This window comes from Apis laboriosa, unplaced genomic scaffold (genome assembly GCF_014066325.1).
Source record: "Apis laboriosa isolate Shangri-la unplaced genomic scaffold, ASM1406632v1 scaffold46_cov150, whole genome shotgun sequence".
Classification (NCBI taxonomy): domain Eukaryota; kingdom Metazoa; phylum Arthropoda; class Insecta; order Hymenoptera; family Apidae; genus Apis; species Apis laboriosa.
In genome coordinates, this window is record NW_025223399.1 from 33,992 (window position 1) to 55,373 (window position 21,382).

General features: G+C 37.5%; 1 protein-coding gene across 4 annotated transcripts in view; it reads right to left on the minus strand.

Annotated features, from left to right (window-relative positions):
• Positions 1-16,891: 16,891 nt before the first annotated feature.
• Positions 16,892-21,382, minus strand: part of LOC122716476 (protein cortex-like) — a 220,163-nt gene continuing 215,672 nt past the window's right edge. For 2 of the 4 annotated variants that reach the window (XM_043939581.1, XM_043939580.1), the window contains exons 4-8: positions 21,031-21,186; positions 20,797-20,956; positions 18,358-18,574; positions 17,575-17,893; positions 16,892-17,265 (exon numbers count right to left, since the gene is read on the minus strand). In XM_043939581.1, coding sequence (XP_043795516.1) covers positions 17,108-17,265; positions 17,575-17,893; positions 18,358-18,574; positions 20,797-20,956; positions 21,031-21,186 — 1,010 coding nt within the window. In that variant the 3' untranslated portion in view covers positions 16,892-17,107. Of the gene's footprint in view, positions 17,266-17,574; positions 17,907-18,357; positions 18,575-20,796; positions 20,957-21,030; positions 21,187-21,382 lie in introns of those variants that run through there. The other 2 variants (XM_043939582.1, XM_043939584.1) reach the window with 2 other exon arrangements.

Below are 21,382 nucleotides of genomic sequence, written 5' to 3' on the forward strand. Positions count from 1 at the left end.
TTTAGGTATATTTCCTCTTCTATGTTTTTTTATGTTTATTTTTTTTCGCGATGGAGTGTTCTTAGTTGAATTTGTTTAGGTGTATTTCATTCGTAAGGCTGGTAGTTTTTCACGAAAATAAATTACAGTCATTCATTATTCAAAATTTATTATATATAATTATCGAGGAATATTCTTTCAAAAAAATGTAATAGAGAAAAATGTACAAATCTCAAATTTTCAAAGCACTATTATATCTTTAACTTTTTCGATACCACGTATATTTTATTTCAATTTAGAATAAATTATCCTTGGCCTTATCCTTGCAACATATAATTTTTGCTTATTTTAAAATTTCCTCCTCCAATTGACAAAAAATTATATCTATAATATAATATCGCGTTTAATAACTCGAAAGATACGAATGCCACGGAAAAATATTTGATTTATGATGCCAATATTAATTTATTCGTAATCTGTTCACACGCACATACACATCTTTCCCTTTCTGAGCGAAATGAAAAATTAAAATTAAAATTTCACCGCCCAAGCGTTATTTCTCTCTTTCACGATTCGAGTGAAATATAACGGCAATAACACATCGATTTCCCGTCAAACTTTTCCCTTTCTCCGGGAGAACGGAGAAGCAGGTACCTATTATGCCCGGCCCGTTCCTTCCTACGTATTTTTCCTCGCGTGGGCGTCGCGTAGCCCGAAGGACGCGACAATACCGCGCGCCTCGATGCAACCCGCGTGTAACGCGGCGATCCGTTACCCAAGGCGACTCAATAGAGGAGGCCTCTGGAAGGGCGAAAAATTGGCAGAGATCCGATCAACGACTCAAAATCGACGTGTATCTCGAGTAAAAGGCTGCTAAGAGGAATAAATCTTTTTAAAGAGGAGATGGGATCTTTCTTCATTGAAAATATTTCAAACGATAAATAGATTTTGTAGGCGACCTGAATTCTTGTCTCTTGTTAATAATTCTCGTTGCATAATATTGTTACACATTTGTTGAAATATTTCAATAAGGTAAAGAAGAATTATAAACTCACCAATTAAGGATAATTCTAGTAGAAAGGCTTTTGAAGAAAAAGATGGATACGTTTCTCTCTGCAATAGAGGATAAATTAAAAATTTATCCAAACGCATTTAATCAAATTAAAAAAAGAAATCACAAAGAGATAGATTGGCGAAGCACGAAAAATGAAGAAAGAAACCCTCCCTCCTTCTTCACCTCCCGTACCAGCGCCGAAACACTTCTTCCTTCTTCGACTACCCTATTCCGTCACGAATTCCCTTTCCTTCTCCACTCACGCACGCGCGCGCGCACGAGCGGAGGAGAGAAACATCGACAACGATTCTACGTACACGTGCGCGCCCATAGTTCGAGAAAAGACCACGCGAAAAGTCGCGCGGCGGAACGATCGACGAATCCTCTTCCCTCTCCTGCTACCCTATTCCCCCACCAATTCCCTTCCCTTCCCCACAAACGCGCAAATAAAGAAGCGCACCTATCGGTATTTTTGCGAATCAAACGGCGAGGAGCGTGGCGCGTTCCTCGTAAAAGAAAAATAAAAGAAAGTAGAGAAGAGAAGAGGAAAAAAAATCAGAGGAACCCTTTCTTTCCACCTCGATCTCTGACGAACCCGTTCAAAACACCTCTTCAACCTTCGACTACCCTATCCTCCCGTGAATTCCCTTCCTCTTTCATCTCGAAGCACGAGCGAAAGAAAAAGAAAGTCGGCGCGAGTCGAATCGAGCATGCGACACCGACCGACTCGTTGCAACGCTCGTTAACTTCAAAATCGCGCAGGACGATTCCAAGCTCTCTCTCTCTCTCTCTCTCTCTCTACCTTTCGCTCTGGTTTTTCGCTCGCGGTGTCAGGCGACCGCGAACACGTCCGCTTCCTGGAGGACATTCCTCCGTACCTATATGGGCCCCTTATATCCTGCTTGTCCTCGGTGGTGGTGGATGGTGGCGATGGTCCGGCCGGTACATTGGCGCAGGTGTGGCGGCACGAGTCGGTCACAAAGAGCCGAGCCCCCGTAGATGGTACAACCTCTCTGCTCTCTCGCTCTCTCTCTCTCGCTCTCTCTCTCTCTCTCTCTCTCTCTCGGTCCACTCCACGGATACTTTTTAAGCGGCGTGTTCCCTGGCCGGGTCGCGGGAAGAGAGAGAGAGAGAGAGAGAGAGAGTGCAGGCCACCTGGGAGCCCTTAAGAAAGCCTTGGCCGGTGCGCCAAGGAAGAATTAATTATGCCAGAGAGCGAGGCCCGTTAACTCCTCCGCCTGTTTCGAAAAAAATCCAAACCCGATGGAATGCGATTCGATACGGCGAAACGTCCGGCCTCGATGCACTCCCGCTCGATCCGCGCTCGCCTCGGGATCGCCTCGATCCTCTCCGATCCTCTGCCCTCCGCAACGCACCTCGGCAAACGGACGTGCCCGCTATTGGAACGGAACGTGTGTCGTTGAAATCCGTTTTTCTCCACGATTCACGACGATTAGAAAAAATAGTCGAATGTTTTATAATTTTGAGTATAGGGGAAAAATGGGAGCGGATCGAGCGGATCGTCATCTTTTTTTTTTTTTTTTTAAAAAAAGGAGTTTCGATTAAAGGTAAAGTTAGGATGTTACAGTTGGCTTTATAAATAAATCGCGAGTTTCTATTAGAGATTTATAAAAATTGTACAATGTTACAATTGTAATTCGATAATGGAAAAATGGAAGCGGATCGAGCCAAGAATCATCATCTTTTCTTTTAATAAATCGCGAGTTTCGATTAAAGATAAAAAAATAAAATTGTACGATGTTACAATTGGCAATGATATGAAAAAATAGATCGAGTGGATCGTCGTTTTTTCTTCAGAGCTGGCGTGTAATTCAGTGTTCGATATGGAAAAATGGGAGCAGATCGAGCGAAGAATCATTTCTTTTAATAAATCGATATTACAATTGGCATCGATATAAAATTTGGGCAACGATATGGAAAAATGGATCGAGTGGATCGTCGTCTTTTTTTTTAGTAAATCGCAAATTTCGATTAAGATAAAATGTTACAGTTGACGTATAATTCAACGATATGGAAAAATGGAAGTGGATCGTCATCTTTTTTTTAGAGCTGGGGTGTAATTCAGTATTCAAAATGTATGGAAAAATTGGATCGAGCGAAGAATCATTTCTTCTAATAAATCGCGACGTTCGATTAAGTTAGAATGTTAGATTTGGCGTGTAATTGGGTATTCGGTGTAGATCATAAAAAAATAGATCGGTGAATTTCCCGTTGGTTCTCGAGAAGTTGTATGCAATGAAAGAATGGGTGGACCGAAAGATGGCGATCTTTGGCCGCCGCCGCGTATCTCACACCGGTTAGAAGTCTATTCTTGCGCAGAATGCAAGGAAGATCTTTAGATAGCTTTGTGCCGGCCAAGTGCGTAGCCCCCTCGCTTGAATTACAACTGGCTGAAGTTTCAGCTCGCGGGTTATAAAAATCCACGACCACCTGCGAATTCTTCCTTCTCCACTGTTATTGAATCTAATCGCTCCTTTTTTCCTTTTTCCTTCGCCAATCTTTGGCGGCTTAAAATTTAATCTTTACAATTCTCGTCTCAATCGCGAAGACGCTTGATGTCCCGCTCTCTGATCAAATTGGATTAAATATAATCGAGTTCTCGTTTGAAAGCCAGGAAAAAAATGTTTATTCAACAATTCTATTCATTTCGATATTTCGAAGCCACGATCGCCTCGCAGCGAGACACCGGTCCCCGTATAATTTATACTTCGTTAAAACTATTAATTTGCTCCATAAACGCGAACGGGGAAAAGGAAAAAAAGAGAGGAAGAAAGAGAGAGAAAGAGACAGAGAGAGACAGAGAGCGCGCTGCACGCGGAACATCTATCCCCTTTTCCCTTCTCTCCGCCCGATAATACGTTCACCTACCCACCCCTTTGTAACGCGCTCGGGACGCGGAAAGCGGCGCGGAGAGAAAGAAGGAGCGATCCACTCAATTATTTCTCCGATCCCGCGGCGCATGAATGAACGAATAGATTCCGGAGACGCACGCGGCTGATAAATGCGCGCCGGCCTCGCCATTATTTTCTATAAACGGTCATTACTTGAATTTATAGCGGCGAACGCGTTTGCGTGCCCGCTTAGAACCGCGCCACGAAACTCTCTGCCCCTCTGTGTCGAGGCGAACACGCTTCCTGCGTAAGCTCGTACGTCTCGCGTGTATGTATACATATATATATGCGCATGCGCACGCCTACGATCCACGGTACACGAGGCTTTGCACTCGGGCGGAGTGAGCTAAATTGGACGTAGCCTGTCCAAAGGTATAAACGGTAAGATAAACGTCGCTCGATGTTGCAAATCGTTAGATTTTAATTCGAACGGATGATTTCGATGATTTGGATGGTCGGAGGAGAGAGGATATTCGATATGCTGGTCGATTTTTATTTTTAGTTTCGGTTCTACGATATTTAAGGTAGAGAGGATGTAACGTTACGGTTTATGCAAGGTGTTATTGAAAACTGAATGAAATTCAGTCGTCTCGTTCAACGCCACTTACTTTCCATTTTTTCGGTAGCCTTTTATTCTTTAGTTTTCTTCTGTTCTGGAGACAGTGGTTCGAATATATTAATTGGACAAAATTCATTTTCGAATGTATAACAAGCGTACGTTAAAATTTTAAATTCTCTTTTTAAACGTGTACAGTATAAACAAGATATGCATAGGCAGACAATTAATCGGATAATTGGTCGATCATATTTTAACAGTTGAGAAATATTGTGTAAATTTTTTGTAAATTAAACTTAAAGTTGAGCAATTGCTTCATATTAGAAATTTACGTAGAATCGAATGTATGAAAAGTAGAAACTTTCTATTTTCTTTTTTTTTTACTGCTACATTAATTTTAAGTAATTTTAATTTTATCTTATATTGTAATATATGCATTTCTATCGTTGTTTATTATATATTTTGAATATTATGCATTCTCACAGTGCTTTTTTATAATTTTCAGTTTCTTTAGACCCATATCTATCGGATAATTTATAGCATATTATCGAGAACGTCTTATAGCAAATAGCCATAACTTCTTTTTTTAATAATACATTTTCCCCTTAACATCTAATTCTTTAGAATATCATTTCCAATTCTCAAGCTCCAATTTATTATAATCCAGTTTGTCAAATTCGAAGGGTTTTTCCATTACCACGCAGATTTTTCTTTACTTAAAAGTTCAAATCACGAATATTTTTTTACACATCGATTATCACATATTTTCTCTTTTATTCCACACTGATTAAACATTGATTTTTTCTTTTCATACATACTTTGATCATCATTCGAGCCACTGTGCGCGCTCTGTCGACGGGGTTCACACGGCTAATTGAACGGCGCGCGTCGACGAACGAACACGAACGGATCGGATAGAAATCGACGAGGCTGAATCGGGCTGAATCTCCATTTACGTCTCACTCACCGCTAGCCGTCTAGCCGCGTCCACGAGATTTCCGCGATTATTTATTCGCGGCGGGCACGCCGCACGAGGCCCACGAGGGGTCCGCAACCCCACCGGCAAGGCTTCCAACCGCCCACGATCGCGCACACGGACNTTTAAGCTATCTTATATTACAATATATGCATTTCTATCGTTGTTTATTATATATTTTGAATATTATACATTTTCACAGTGCTTTTTTCATTTTATAATTTTCTTTAGGTCCATATCTATCGGATAATTTATAGCATATTATCGAGAACGTCTTATAGCAAATAGCCATAACTTCTTTTTTTAATAATACATTTTCCCCTTAACATCTAATTCTTTAGAATATCATTTCCAATTCTCAAGCTCCAATTTATTGTTATTAAAAGTTCAAATCACGAATATTTTTTTACACACCGATTATCACATATTTTCTCTTTTATTCCACACTGATTAAACGTTGATTTTTTCTTTTCATACATACTTTGATCATCATTCGAGCCACTGTGCGCGCTCTGTCGACGGGGTTCACACGGCTAATTGAACGGCGCGCGTCGACGAACGAACACGAACGGATCGGATAGAAATCGACGAGGCTGAATCGGGCTGAATCTCCATTTACGTCTCACTCACCGCTAGCCGTCTAGCCGCGTCCACGAGATTTCCGCGATTATTTATTCGCGGCGGGCACGCCGCACGAGGCCCACGAGGGGTCCGCAACCCCACCGGCAAGGCTTCCAACCGCCCACGATCGCGCACACGGACAATTTATGCGGAGAATTCCGTCCGCGCAGCTGCACGTTGTCCTACGGCCGACGTGTATCCGGATTCCAACCGGCGGAAATACGGACGAGACCTCGCCACGCTCTCTTCCGGTTCGACGCGTGTCGTCCCCGCGCGGAACGGGGGTTGAACTGATTCGAAGAACTGTCCAAGAACTCTTCGCTATTTATCCTTTAATAGAAATTATCTTTTAATATCCGCTAATTATCCTTTGATAAAATTTTTTTAGCAAAAAGAAAAATTCAAAGGGTTCGATAATATTCGATAATATTTTATTCTATCTAATCGACTTGAAAATATTCCAACTTGTCGCTTTTGGCGTGTTCCAATAATCGAATTAATTTTTCGTAACCAACGCGCAATTCAGGTAAATAGTCAGGTAAATAAATAAATAAATAGATATAAATGTGGAAAGGAGAAAGTGAGAAAGATGAGGTTAAAAGGGAGTAAATTCCGAGAGGAGGCCGATTAGTATTCGTCTGGACGAAACGTAAAACACTCGGGCAAATTGCTACTATGCTCGGGTTAGTCGATTTTTCGATCCACCTCGAAAAATCTCAAATTACCGCTCGGTGCCGTTAATCAGTCCGGTTGCTACTTCGTCGGCTCCTCTTCTTTTCTTTTCCAAGCTTCGCGCTCCTCGCGCAAGAGCGCGCCACCACCGCGGTCCCTAGTGAACCCTATTAATTATGGGTTGACGTTGATTGAATAATCGTATGGAATTATTCTAATGAGCCTCCCCCTTCCTCTCTCCTTCCTCTCTCCATCCTCTGGCGCCTTCACTTCTCGCCTCTTCTGGTTTGCCCAGAAGATAATTGCGATCGCAACGAACGGGGCTGAAAATTCGCGCCGATGATTGGATTCGTGTCCGAACCTCTCTCAACCCGATTATCATAATTCTCCTACAAATATCCCTCTCTCTCTCTCTCTCTCTCTCTCTCTCTCTCTCTCTCTCTCTCTCTCTCGTCATCCTAAAAGCATCCGTCATTTCGAGACACCTTTTAATTTATTTACAATATAATATATATATATATATTAATAATTTGTTTAATTGAATTACGTTATAATTTATGGACAATTAAATTTATTCTTCGAGTTTCCTTATCTGCAATCCTCATCGATTGAACAACATTAATAAAGCAGTTTGAGTGGTGGCCTGGGCGGATAAATCGCGCTTTTATATAAACGCAGCTGCGAATTTCGCTGTTGCTGAACGCGGTCTCGCGGTTTTGTCACGGTTCGCTCTCCCTCCCGAATCAGATCCACCCACAATTCATGTCCTTTATACGGACATGATATACGGCGCTTTTAACGGCTAAGCCAACGGGACGGTCTCGGCTCTGCGCGGCGCGTGTATGCAAATACACGTGTGTTGTGCCCGAGGAGCACGCCTCTTTAGGAGGGCACGCCACTCTCCGCCGTGTATTTTACTTTTCTCCGCTATGTTAATCCGTGAATGATTTACACGAGAAAACTTGTAACCGTCTAATGGCCGGGGAAACAGTTCCTTCTGCGAGTATCGTGAAACAATGACCGCTCGTCCACTCTTCTACTGTCCTTTTCCTCTTTTCTTTTTTGATTTATCTCTCTCTCTCTCTCTCTCTCGGACGCGAATTTCGATGTTAGAATCGTAGAATTTTTTTTTGGAAAATGAATTGACGATTAATTTCGATCGAGAGTTTCTCTTTTAATCCTCGATGCAACAATTAATCGAGGATTTAATTCTCGTTGTTTCTGTTTGGTCTTTGATCGGCAGGAAGATCGGTAGAGTGGATCGTTAACGAAACGTGGAATGGTTATTCGAGTCGATCATCTCTCTCTCTCTCTCTCTCTCTCTCTCTCTGCGCCGTGTAATTGCATGAAGACGTCAAGGTGGCCGATACCGATAAACCGATCCAGCCTCTCTTCCTCCGTCCGTTCGCAGAAGCTTCTGCGCGAGGAAGGGAGAGAGAGAGAGAGAGAGAGAGAAAGGGAGAGGGAGAGGGAGAGAGAATCAACAATCGCAAAAGGAAGCTTAAACCGGGAAGAAATAAGGAGGCCGTTTCAGATTTAGAGAGCCGATCGAGGGATAAATCTTCTCTTTATTTTCTCCGTTTTTCCTTTCCCAGCCAAAGTATCCCCCCCTTCTTCGCCTTCGTTTTCTTCCCGTTTTCGCTCGAATGACTCTCGGCCTCTCGAGGGGTTTCGAGGGGAGAAGGTATATATCCCCCGGTTATTAAGACGTTCGAACTGAAATATGGCGTCCAAAGGAAATAATTGCTCGCTCTCTATCCCTCTATCGGCGCGGCCAGATACCACGGCCCAAACTAATTTATGGCCGAGGCCATTTAGAATCGCGAGTGCGGTACGTGCTCTACGCGCCCCTTGCCCCCTTCGTGCAATCGAGCCTGGGTACCGGTAGCCTCTCACTTTGTATTTTCGTCTTCTTCTCCCTCTCTCTCTCTCTCTCTCTTTCTCTTTTTTTTCTTATTTTCTCAGCATCGTCGTTATTATTATTATTATTTTTACTTTCCACGCTTTTCGATCGTTTCATGCTCTTTTCAGGCCAAAGAGAAGAAGATTGGACAGATCGGGAAGGGGCAAGAAAATCTAGCATCATTATTATTTTTTTTTTTTTTTATTTTCCACGCTTTTTGATCGTTTCATGCTCTTTTCAGGCCAAAGAGAAAAAGATTGGAGGAGGGACAGGAAAACCTAGCATCATTGTTATTATTATTTTTATTTTTCGATCGTTCCATACTCTTTTCTTGGCTCAGGCCAAAGAAAAAAAGATTGGACAGATTGAGAAGGGGCAAAAAAATCTAGCATCATTATTATTATTATTTTTATTTTCCACGCTTTTCGATCATTCCATACTCTCTTCTTGACTCAGGCCAAAGAGAAGAAGATTGGAAAGATCGAGAAGGGGCAAGAAAATCTAGCATCATTATTATTATTAATTTTATTTTCTTTTTTATTTTCCACGCTTTTCGATCGTTCCATACTCTCTTCTTGCCTCAGATCAAAAAGAAAAAGATTGGAGGAGGGGCAGGAATACCTCCGCTTTTCAATCATTCCATATTCTCTTTTTGATTCATGCCAAAGAGAAGAAGATTGGAAAGATCGGGGAGAAAGAAAGATCGGCAAGAAAACCTAGCATCATCGTTATTATTATTTATATTTTTCGATCGTTCCATACTCTTTTCTTGGCTTAGGCCAAAGAGAAGAAGATTGGAGAAGGGATAAAAAACCTAGCATTATCGTTATTATTATTATTTTTACTTTCCATTATTTTCGTTCCATATTCTCCTCTTGACTTGGTCCTGGAGAAAAAAAAGATTGGACAGATCAGGGAAAAGCAGGAATACCTATCATTATTATTATTATCATTATTATTATTATTTTTACATTCCAGGCTTTTCGTTTCATACTCTTTTCTTGGCTCAGGCCAAAGAGAAAAAGATTGGACAGATCAGAGAGAGATAGGAAGACTTACCATCATCATTATTATTATTTTTACTTTCCAGGCTTTTCGATCGTTCCATACTTTTTTCTTGGTTTGGCTCAGGCCAAAGAGAAAAGGATTGGAAAGATCGGGAGGGATAAGAAAACCTAACATCATCATCATCATCATTATTATTTTTACTTTCCACGCTTTTCGTCTCATATTTTTTTCTTGGCTCAAAGAGAAGAAGATTGGACAGCTCGGAGAGGAGCAGGAAAACCTACCATTATTATTATTATTTTTATTATTATTATTTTTACTTTCCAAAAGAAAAAGATTGGACAGCTCGGGGAGAAAGAAAATCGGAGAAGGGCAGGAAAACTTGTTAAAGCGATAAGATAAACACGCTATGGGATATTGGGAAGTGCGAAGTATCAGCGGCTCTCAGGGGATGCATCGTGAAAAAGTGAATGGATTTTTATATTGCAAATTCTCCCCTCCCCTCTCCTTATTTCCAAGGAAATATTATCGTCGTTACGCTCGTACAACACCTCTCATAAATTCCATTTCTACACTGCGAATATATATTTTTTTCCCCTCCCGAGTCGAAGGGAAAAAGAAAAGGAAAAGAAAAAGTTGAAAAATCACTGCCAACCAACCATCCCATCCGTCAATGCCCGTTTCCAGTATTAAGATAGATACACAAGTATCCAACTAAACAAGGATGTTTCGGTACACAATTTCTCCTTTAACCGGCAATAATTCTTCGGTTAAGCAGAAATAGATACAAAATTATATATACGTGTATACGTGTATGTAAGAAGCGCCACGAAACCAAGTCTATCTACTCTTTGAATCGCAAGCGGACGAACAACCCTAAGACACCGCTCCACACGCCTCGTCACATCGATATACAGTCGGCCGCAAAACTCTTCGTGACTCAGTGTCTCAACGAGCGTTGCGTAAAAACCAATCCTCTTCGTTTCTTTTTCTTTAAAGAGTAACAACTTTGCCCCGAGGAATAGAATAAAGCGTTTAAATTATATTATTCATAATTAGAAAAAATATTCGAAAATCTCAACTCGATTATGCAACTCTCCTTTCTTCGAATCGATTTCTTATCGATTAATTCGTACGAAGCGAATCGTACTTTTGTGACCGATAGTATATATATATATATATATATATACGCATCACTCGTATTATATAAATATATATCGAAATATATATCGAAATAGCATGGCGAGAAGATAGATTTCTAACCGGTGGATTATTAAGCTTAAATTATTCGAGGATGTTCCGTTCTCGCCTTCTTTCGAGATTTTTCCACCGACATTTCGTCCTTCCGTTTCCTTCCTCTTTTAATGTTCGACCATCTCGTTAATACCAGTGACAGAAGAGAGGAGGCGAGGTTACCGCATGTGTAACTGTCGCGCATGATAAATGCGCAAAGATAGTGCGCCGTGCTGGCTACCGTGCTGCCACCATGCGTCTTATTCCTGTCTAAGGATTTCGAGCGTGTGCAGGATCATCGAAAGAGAGAGAAAGAGAGAGAAAGAATAGCGGAATAGTAACCTTGACACTCACTCTCGAATTCAACTCGGAACAACTAGTTTTTTCCCTCGATTATCTCCCTCGTTTCAACGGGATGGATGGCTCGAACGGAGAGGTGGTGAGTTATCGATTTCCTTTTTTTCTCTTTCGAAGCATTTTAAAGCTACAAAATTTTAAAAAAGTCGCTCGAGATAACTTTGTTTTTTTCGAAATTTTTAACTCAATTCTTTTTTGCGCGCACTTGTCGATTCAATTTCGAAGAATCAATTTTGAAATTTATATTCTATGAATAGAGAGAGGAAAACACGTAACTATTTTTCGATCAGGAGAAAAATTAATTGTTCGAATCGATGGCTCGGTGTATCCACGCGCGGGATCGATCGGCACGTCGAACCCCGTAATCTCGGCGACCGCATCTGACCCTTCAAATCTCTGCAGGAATCGCAAAGTGATCGGGGACAAGGATTTATTCGTCGCGGTAAACGCATTGCGAAACCTCGGATCGAAACTTGGATAATTTGTATTCAAACCCTTTCCAAACGCTTTCTAAACAATATGCACAATATATAAATAATTTATATGTTCGAATATATTCTTCTCTCTCTATCTCTCGCTTCTCGAGTGGATAAATCATTGATAAAATTATATCATAAATTATTACATATTCTCTACAATCATTATACATCCTTATTCTCCTCCTCCTCCTCCAATCCTCTTTCCGCCAAACGAATCAACGCGGCTCTTCTTGTGAAGAAGAACTCTCTTTTTCTTCAGAAGAAGAGAGGAAAAATAAGGATCGGAAGGATGGGCAATTTGTCGTGTATACAAACTCACAGCCTCGCCAGGCGAGAATCGGATCGATCGCGGCCGACTTTACCGACCGAGCGGTTATTAAAATATAACTAACAATCAAGCCCTTAAAATTCATGGCGTGGTTGTAATCTCGATCGAGCGCCACGCGCTTATTACTGGAGCGTGGAGAGGATGCCGATCGTCAGCTGATCGTCGCCGGTATCCGATTACTTAAGATCGATACGAAAAAGAAAGTGGAGAGAGAACACTATGTTATTATTTTACGAACGGGGAGAAGGGAAGGAAGGAAGTGGCTCTGGATCTGTCTAGATGGTCTAATAAATATCTAGTGGTATCTAAGCGTGTATCCAATAATAATAATAATAATAATCGATGATTGCATCCAGCCGATCGATCAACTAAGAAATCGTCGTCGTCACGCGCTTGTTCAGAGAAGAATTATCAGGAATCGTTTCGAAAGTTCTTTTTGTTCGAATTATTTGATACTTTAATTTTTTTTTTTTTTCTTTCAAAAATGTAAATGAGATCAAAAAAGAAATGAAGGATATTTCCCTAAAAATGTGCAAATTATAAAAATTACCTTTACTTACTTTTTTTGTATAATTTCTTGAAAAACTTGAAGAAGATCGATACGAATGATTTTCGAGGATCTTTGAAAAAAGTAATTGAGATCAAAAAGAAATGAAACAAATTCCTAAAAATTATTTACTGTTTATTTTTTTTTATAATTGTGTAATTTCTTAGAAAACTTGGAGAAGATCGATACGAATGATTTTCGAGGATCTTTGAAAAAAGTAATTGAGACCAAAAAGAAACGAAGGCTATTCCATTAAAAATGTGCAAACTAAAAATTACCTTTATTTACTGCTTATTTTTTTTTTGTATAATTTTTTGAAAAACTTGGAGAAGATCGACACGAATGATTTTCTTTCAAAAAAATAATTAAGACCAAAAAAAAAAAAAAAAAAAAAATGAAAATATTCCCCTATAAATGTGCAAACTCTAAAAATTACCTTTACTTAATATTTACTTTTTTTGATAAGAATTGTATAATTTCTTGAAAAACTTGGAGAAGATCGATACGAATGATTTTCAAAGATTTTTTAAAAAAGTAATTGAGATCAAAAAGAAATAAAGAATATTTCCCTAAAAATGTGCAAACTAAAAATTACCTTTATTTACTGCTTATTTTTTTTTTTGTATAATTTTTTGAAAAACTTGGAGAAGATCGACACGAATGATTTTCTTTCAAAAAAGTAATTAAGACCAAAAAAAAAAAAAAAAAGAAAAGAAGAAATGAAAATATTCCCCTACAAATGTGCAAACTTTAAAAATTACCTTTACTTTCTGTTTACTTTTTCGATAAAGATTGCGTAATTTCTTGGAAAACTTGGAGAAGATCGACATAAAAAAAAATTTTCTTCTAAAAATGTGCAAACTTTAAAAATTATCTTTATCTATTTTTTTTCTTTTTTTTTTTTGATAAGGATTATGTATGATAATTTCTTGAAAAACAAGATCGACACGAAAAAGATATTCCCCTAAAAATGTGCAAACTTTAAAAATTACATATCTTTATCTACTTTTCTTTTAAAAATTGTAATTGTAATTTCTTCAATGATTCCCCTAAAAATATCCTTCACTATCTATCGTACAAAATAATTTCCATCCTCTCACAACCCATCCCCAAGAACTCTTCATATTCTTCTCTCGCTTCACGAGACGCGAAGAAAATGGAAGAATCGATTAAATCGTTAAAACTTGGCACAAGTTGGCGTCCGTCCGGATGCACGAATCCGGATGATCGAGTTGATCATCCTCGATGTGGGCTATCGTTTAATCAGAGGTAATTGGCGGGTGGGGGGAGGAGGAGGAGGAGGAGGAGGAGGAGGAGAGGGGAGAGGGGAGAGGGGAGGCGGAGAAATTACGCGAGGCGATAATTCAACGGGGGCTGGCCACCGATTTCCGTCATCGATTAACTTATCGTTCGATTGGGCACACGATCGCGAAGGGAAGCGCAAAGGCGAATGCCTGCTTGATTTTTCATCGATAGCCATTTCTCCTCGCTCATCTTGCTCGCTCGTTGTTTAGCCCTGTTAATACCACGCCTCTGCTCTAGTTGCTTCATCTTAAACGAGAAATGGTACGAGTGGAGTGGATGGTAATTTGTGGCCATTAACGAAACACGCGTGCTCGAGGGACACGTACGAGTCGAAATCTCCCATAAGATTTCCATAACGAGTGGAGGGAGGCGAAGAGGAGAAAAAAAAGGAGAACTTCGTTCCTCGGAGAAGTCGATGATGATCGTTTTTTCACTCGAGCGAAAGAAGGGAAAAGATCGATTTTCGTGAGAGAAGAAAATCGAAGAATGCTTAAACTGGATTAATCCATCGGGTTCCAGATAGTTGGATAGAGGAAGAAAAGGAATATGAAAGGGGAGATAAGTTGATGATTGCATCGAGCGAGTCGTTTTTGTATCATTCTTGGTTTTAGTTTAATGGAAGATGAAGAGGATATCGAAGAATACCGATGCCTCTTCGTAATACTTTCAAGATTATATTCAACAATGAAGAAGAATACAATTTCTAGAGTAATTTCAGAAAATAAAATTTAAAGTATATTAAAAACGTATTTGGTTACAAACAAAACTTTTCAAACGATAATCGCAAAGATATACACAAAATAACCGATGTATCCTTTTCTCGTGCAATTAATGACTGAGATTTCCTCTTTCTTCTGGAGCGAGTTTAGAAAATAAAAATCTAAAAAAACGAATATATATTCGGTTACAAATACTTTTCAAACGATATAATCACGCAATGTGTCACAAAATGGCCGACGTATCCTCTTCTCGTGCAATTAATGACTGAGAGATAAAGATTTCCTCTTTCTTCTGGAGCGAGTTTAGAAAATAAAAATCTAAAAAAACGAATACATATTCGATTACAAATACTTTTCATCATGCAATATACACAAAATGATTGACATATCTTCTTCTCGTGCAATTAATAACTGAGAGATAATTCTGATTTCATTGATAAACATTTCCTCTCTTTTTCTTCTGGAGCGAGTTTAGAAAATAAAAATCTAAAAAAACGAATACATATTCAGTTACAAATACTTTTCAAACGATACCGATAATCATGTACACAAAATGGCCGATGTATCCTCTTCTCGTGCAATTAATGACTGAGAGATAATTCTTGATTTCATTGATAAACATTTCCTCTTCCTTCTAAAGTGAGCTTAGAAAATCTAAAAAACTAATACATATTTGATTACAAATACTTTTCAAACGAATAATCATGCAATGTACACAAAATGGCCGACGTATCCTTTTCTCGTGCAATTAATGACTGAGAGATAATTCTTGATTTCATTGATAAACATTTCCTCTTTTTTCTGGAGCAAGTTCAGAAAATAAAAATTTAAAAAAACGCAATGTATCACAAAATGGCCGTATCTTCTTCTCGTGCAATTAATGACTGAGAAATAATTCTTGTTTTCATTGATAAACATTTCCTCTTTCTTCTGGAGGGAGTTCAGAAAATAAAAATTTAAAAAAACGCAATGTATCACAAAATGGCCGTATTCTTTTCTCGTGCAATTAATGACTGAGAAATAATTCTTGTTTTCATTGATAAACATTTCCTCTTCCTTCTAAAGTGAGCTTAGAAAATCTAAAAAACTAATACATATTTGATTACAAATACTTTTCAAACGAATAATCATGCAATGTACACAAAATGGCCGACGTATCCTTTTCTCGTGCAATTAATGACTGAGAGATAATTCTTGATTTCATTGATAAACATTTTCTCTTTCTTCTGGAGCAAGTTCAGAAAATAAAAATTTAAAGAAACGCAATGTATCACAAAATGGCCGTATCCTTTTCTTGTGCAATTAATGAGAAATAATTTTTGTTTTCATTGATAAACATTTCCTCTTTCTTCTGGAGCGAGTTTAGAAAATAAAAATCTAAAAAAACAAATATTCGCTTACAAATACTTTTCAAACGATATAATCACGCAATGTATCACAAAATGGCCGACGTATCCTCTTCTCGTGCAATTAATAATAGAGAGATAATTTTTGTTTTCATTGATAATCATTTCCTCTTTCTTCTGGAGCGAGTTCAGAAAATAAAAATCTAAAAAATAATACGTATTCGGTTAGTTAATACTTTTCAAACGATAATCACGCAAAATGGCCGACTAGATTATCCTCTTCTCGTGTAATTAACAACCTCGGGGATAATTCAATGGGATAATTCAGCTGGGAACGGCCGAAGGTGGCGAAACATGGAAATCTATTTGATAATAATACGAACGGTCGTTAACAGTTGTTGAGCACGAGGCTGTGTAACCCTTATCTTTCGGACGATCGATAAAACCTGCTGTGAAATGGACGCCGGGAAAATTTAAATTGCGCGCGCTTCGACCATAATCATCCTTAATTCGTTGCCGCGCTATAATCGAAACGACTTTCGATGTTGTTCTTATTATTCCTGTCCACCCTCCCCTCTTTTACGTTTTCCTTCGATTTCAGGCGATCGAGAGAGTGAATGGGAGGCGAGGATCGAGAAGAGAAGGACGCGTATTTGAACGTGTATTTCTCGAGCCGAGAAAATGAAAATGGCGTGGAAAAAAAAAATTCAAATTAGAATTACAAATTCTATTGAATCGCATTTATTTAAATTCAATAATTCATCACCGATTTTAAATTCAATTTATAACGATTGAAATTTTGAATGAAATTACTTTTATATATATATATATATTATTTGTACCAGCAAATAATCAAATACGTATCCATGTATCTCTATATTCGAGTAAATATTACATCGAAATAAAATAATAAATATTCATATTTCGTTAAATAAGACTTTTCCCTTAACTTTTACGGCGAATGAAATAAATAGTTAAATAAATAAAATAAATTGTATTAGAAAGATACTCGATGAACAAAGAAGAATTATAACAATATTGGCGCGATAAATAAGGAAGAATAGAATATAAAAAAGTTAAATTTTCTTCTATACACCCATACGTACGTTGTTTTATCGTATATTATATTGCTCGAATTCCTTGAAATTCGTGAATTTTACGTTATCTCGTTTATTTGCACGAATTTTACGCGGCTTCTTCTTATTTTTTTGGCACTGGTATTCGTCACCGAAGAAATTCCACATGCACAAAGACTCGTTATACTGAACAGCTGAGAAAAAAATATATAATTTATATATAACTTACTTTCCATCGTCCAAATTAACGAAAAAAAGAAAAAACAAATTTTTAAATCAATTCTAAAAATTCAAAAAAATATATTAAAATATCTCTTAAAATATCCTCGAAGAATTACGATTAATTACAATAAATTACAATAAATACTCGACCACCCATTAATTAATTAATTCGTGCATGCATTAGAAATTCGAATAATCCACTATGGTAAACTGTTTTTACTTCCAGTTATTGAACTTGGCGATATTCTGGATAACCGGGCAAAGAAGGAATCCAAACTTACCCAACTGCGTGTGATCGGGGTTCCACATGATACTGTTGACTTGCAAATCCTTATCCACCATTATCATGTCCACAACCCGATCAAGGCTGCCCAGGACGGGCATTAACGTGCATTCGGCCTGTTGCACGAAGTATGACCAATTAACGACCAGCTCCGCGCTGTGCTTGTTCCACGCGAGGTTCTTCACAGCGCCGTGAAAGTACACGTTTCGATAACCCTCCGGGACCAATTTGTTCACGTTCCACAGCGACAGCGATGCGTTCCCGTAACCACCGCCGATACACAGGTAACCGCTTTCGTAAGGGTGCCAGGCCAACGCCTGAAACCGTACCCTCCAAATTATTAAAAACTCATTGAATTATATATCATACAAATGTATTCGGGCAATCAAGTATTTCTGTTTCTACGTTTACATATTTTACATATTTTATATATTATATTCTTATTTTTTACATAATACAGATATTGCTTTTTATCTTTTTATTTTTACATATTTTTATTTTTTTACATGTTATTTATATTATTTATATTATTTACATATTATTTATATTACAGATTGCTTTTTATTTTATATTTTTATTTTATTTATTTTATTTTATTATTATTATTATTATTATTATTTATTTTATTATTTATATTTTATATTTTTTTTATTTCATACATATTTTTATTTTTTACATATTACAAATTGTTTTTTTTTTACTATTATTGTGTGAAAATTTCTATATATTTTCATGTACTCTGAAGAAATATATATATATTTAGGAAGAATATTTCACTTACCAGGACGGGTTCGCAGTAATCGATGTCCACGTAGGGGATGAGATAAGGCCATAGGAATATTCGTATATTCCTGTCTAAGGAGTGATGAGAGGCGGAGGCGATGTATCGATAATTGGAGGAAAATTCGAGCAGCAAAATCTCGGAGACGTGGGCGTGATTGTATTGGACGAGGTCGCCATTTTCCACCGAATGAACCGTGATCACTCCCACGCATCCGCTGCAAATGACACGCAACGAAACGAATCTCTTCAACTCGGCCAACTCTTTATGAATTCTCCTTTGCTTCAGATCGAATCCAAAAAATATATATATTTTGAATTCTCCTTTGCTTCAGATCGAATCCAAAATATATATATGTATATATATATATATATATATGTGTGTGTGTGTGTGTGTGTATATATAGAGGCGTATATAAAGGTATATAGAGGTGTGTATATACAGGTATATATAATATATAAATCGATCGGATCTGGTTTTATCGTCGCGTTTCGATTGAATTTAATTTCGGTTTAAACCCAAGCGGTCATTTCACAACCCGTGAAATCAGTTTATCGCGTCCCGTCCGATCGAATGTACGCTTCTCCTCGAGGCGTGCACGCGTTAACGACTAACGCAAATACCATTATTTACCGCATCCGCGACATCGATCAAATCGCAATAAACTCGGTAGTCAATCGATTAACTATATTTATATATATATTTATATATATATATGTGTGTGTGTGTGTGTGTGTGATATATGTGATAAGACGTTAATGTATGTTGAATGAGAATGTCTGTGTGTGTGTGTGTGTGTATGTGATATGTGATAAGACGTTAATGTATGTTGAATGAGTGTGTGTGTGTGTGTGTATGTGTGTGTGTGATATGTGATAAGACGTTAATGTATGTTGAATGAGAATGTGTGTGTGTGTGTGTATGTGTGTGTGTGATATGTGATAAGACGTTAATGTATGTTGAAGGAGAATGTCTATATAAATACGCATCCCATAATAAATGTTGGGAAGGTCGTAGAGAAAGAATTCTTAGAAATATTTAGATGACTTTAAAGAAAAGAAAATACTGGATCAATTGCAATACTTTCAATTCAATGATTCGAAACAATTTTTCGATTCGTAAATATGAATATATTCAGATTAAGATTAAGAAAAATTATTGAAATTCAACAACGCGTGGCATTTTTATTCTTTTTTGGATTTTTTGAAGTCTACTCACGTGATGAGTGAATATTTAGATAACTTTAAATCAAAGAAAAGAAATTATTGAAATTTAATGCGTCATTCTTTTTTTTTTTGGATTTTTTGGACTAATGGATTCTACTCACGTGATGACTTAGAAATGCGAATATTAGTTAAAGAAAAGAAAATATTGGATCGATTCGAAACAATTTTTCGATTCGTGAATTAGTTCTCAGAATATATCGAATATATTGAGATTAAATTGTCGAAATTTAATGCGGCATTCTTTTTCTTTTTTGGATTTTTTGGAGCCTACTCACGTGATGAGTGAATATTTAGATAACTTTAAAGAAAAGAAAATATTGGATCGATTTAATCCACGATTCGAAACAATTATTCGATTCGTGAATTAGTTCTCAGAATATATTGAATATATTGAGATTAAATTGTTGAAATTTAATATTTCATTCTTATTCTTTTTTGGATTTTTTGGACTAATGGATTCTATTCACGTGATGACTTAGAAATACGAATATTAGTTAAAGAAAAGAAATTTCTTATTGGGTCGATTCAATCCACGATTCGAAACAATTTTTCGATTCGTAAACGTGAATATATTGAGATTAAGTCAAATTATTGCATTAATTGAAATTTAATGCATTCTTTTCTTTTTTGGATTTTTTGGATTCTATTCACGTGACGAAAATATTGGATCGATTCAATCCACGATTCGAAACAATTTTTCGATTCGTGAGTTCTCAGAATACGAATATATTGAGATTAAGTCAAATCGTTGAAATTTAATGCATTCTTTTTTGGATTTTTTGGAGTCTACTCACGTGATGAGTGAATATCTAGATAATTTCAAAGAAAAGAAAATGCTGGATCGATTGCAATATTAATTAAAATTATTATTATATATTATATAATTATTATTATATATTATATATCATTATTATATTATTATAAATTATAAATTTCAATTCAATGATTCGAAACAATTTTTCCATTCAAATGTAAATGTGAATATATTCAGATTAAGTCGAATTATTGAAATTCAACAACGCGTGGCATTTTTATTCTTTTTTCAATTTTTTGGACTCTACTTGTAGCGATGGGCGAATATTTAAAGAAAACTTTAAAGAAAAGAAAATACGAAACAATTTTTCGATAAATATGAATATACTGAGATTAACTCAAATCGTTGAAATTTACCGCGCCATTCTTATTCTTTTTTCGACAAATGGATTGCACTCACGTGATGACGTATCGATCATCCTGGGGCCAGCAGATGCAACGGGCGTAACACAGTGGCAAGTAGCTCTTGCCGCAGCACGGGCTCGTCCAAATTACCTTTTGAGAGTTGACGCAGTACAAGTTCACCTGCGACGACTTGGTGCAAATGGCCAGCTTTGTACCTTACAATAACAACGTTTCTTGTGAAATTCTCTCTCTCTCTCTCTCTCTTTCTCGCTTTCATCGAACCGCTTACCCGCGTTGTTCCACTTGAGCGCGGAAATATTGGATATTTCCACGTTCTCCAGCTCCGTGTTATCGCCTGCATTCTGCCCGTTGTACAGCGTCACGATATCCTGGACCGCCGCTGCGATGATATTTTTCGACCCCCAATCGACCAAACGTCCCTGCACTTGAACGCAAGTGGAAAAAATATTCTCTTTGTTAAATTATTAATAATAAGAAAAAGAAAAAGAAAAATGTATCCCTTGGATATTGAAAAGTAATGAAACTTCGCGAATCGAGAATTCGAATTATACGAATTATTCTTATTATACACTTCGAGGCGTGTTTCGATTCGAAAAACAAAAAAAAAAAAAAAAAAAAAA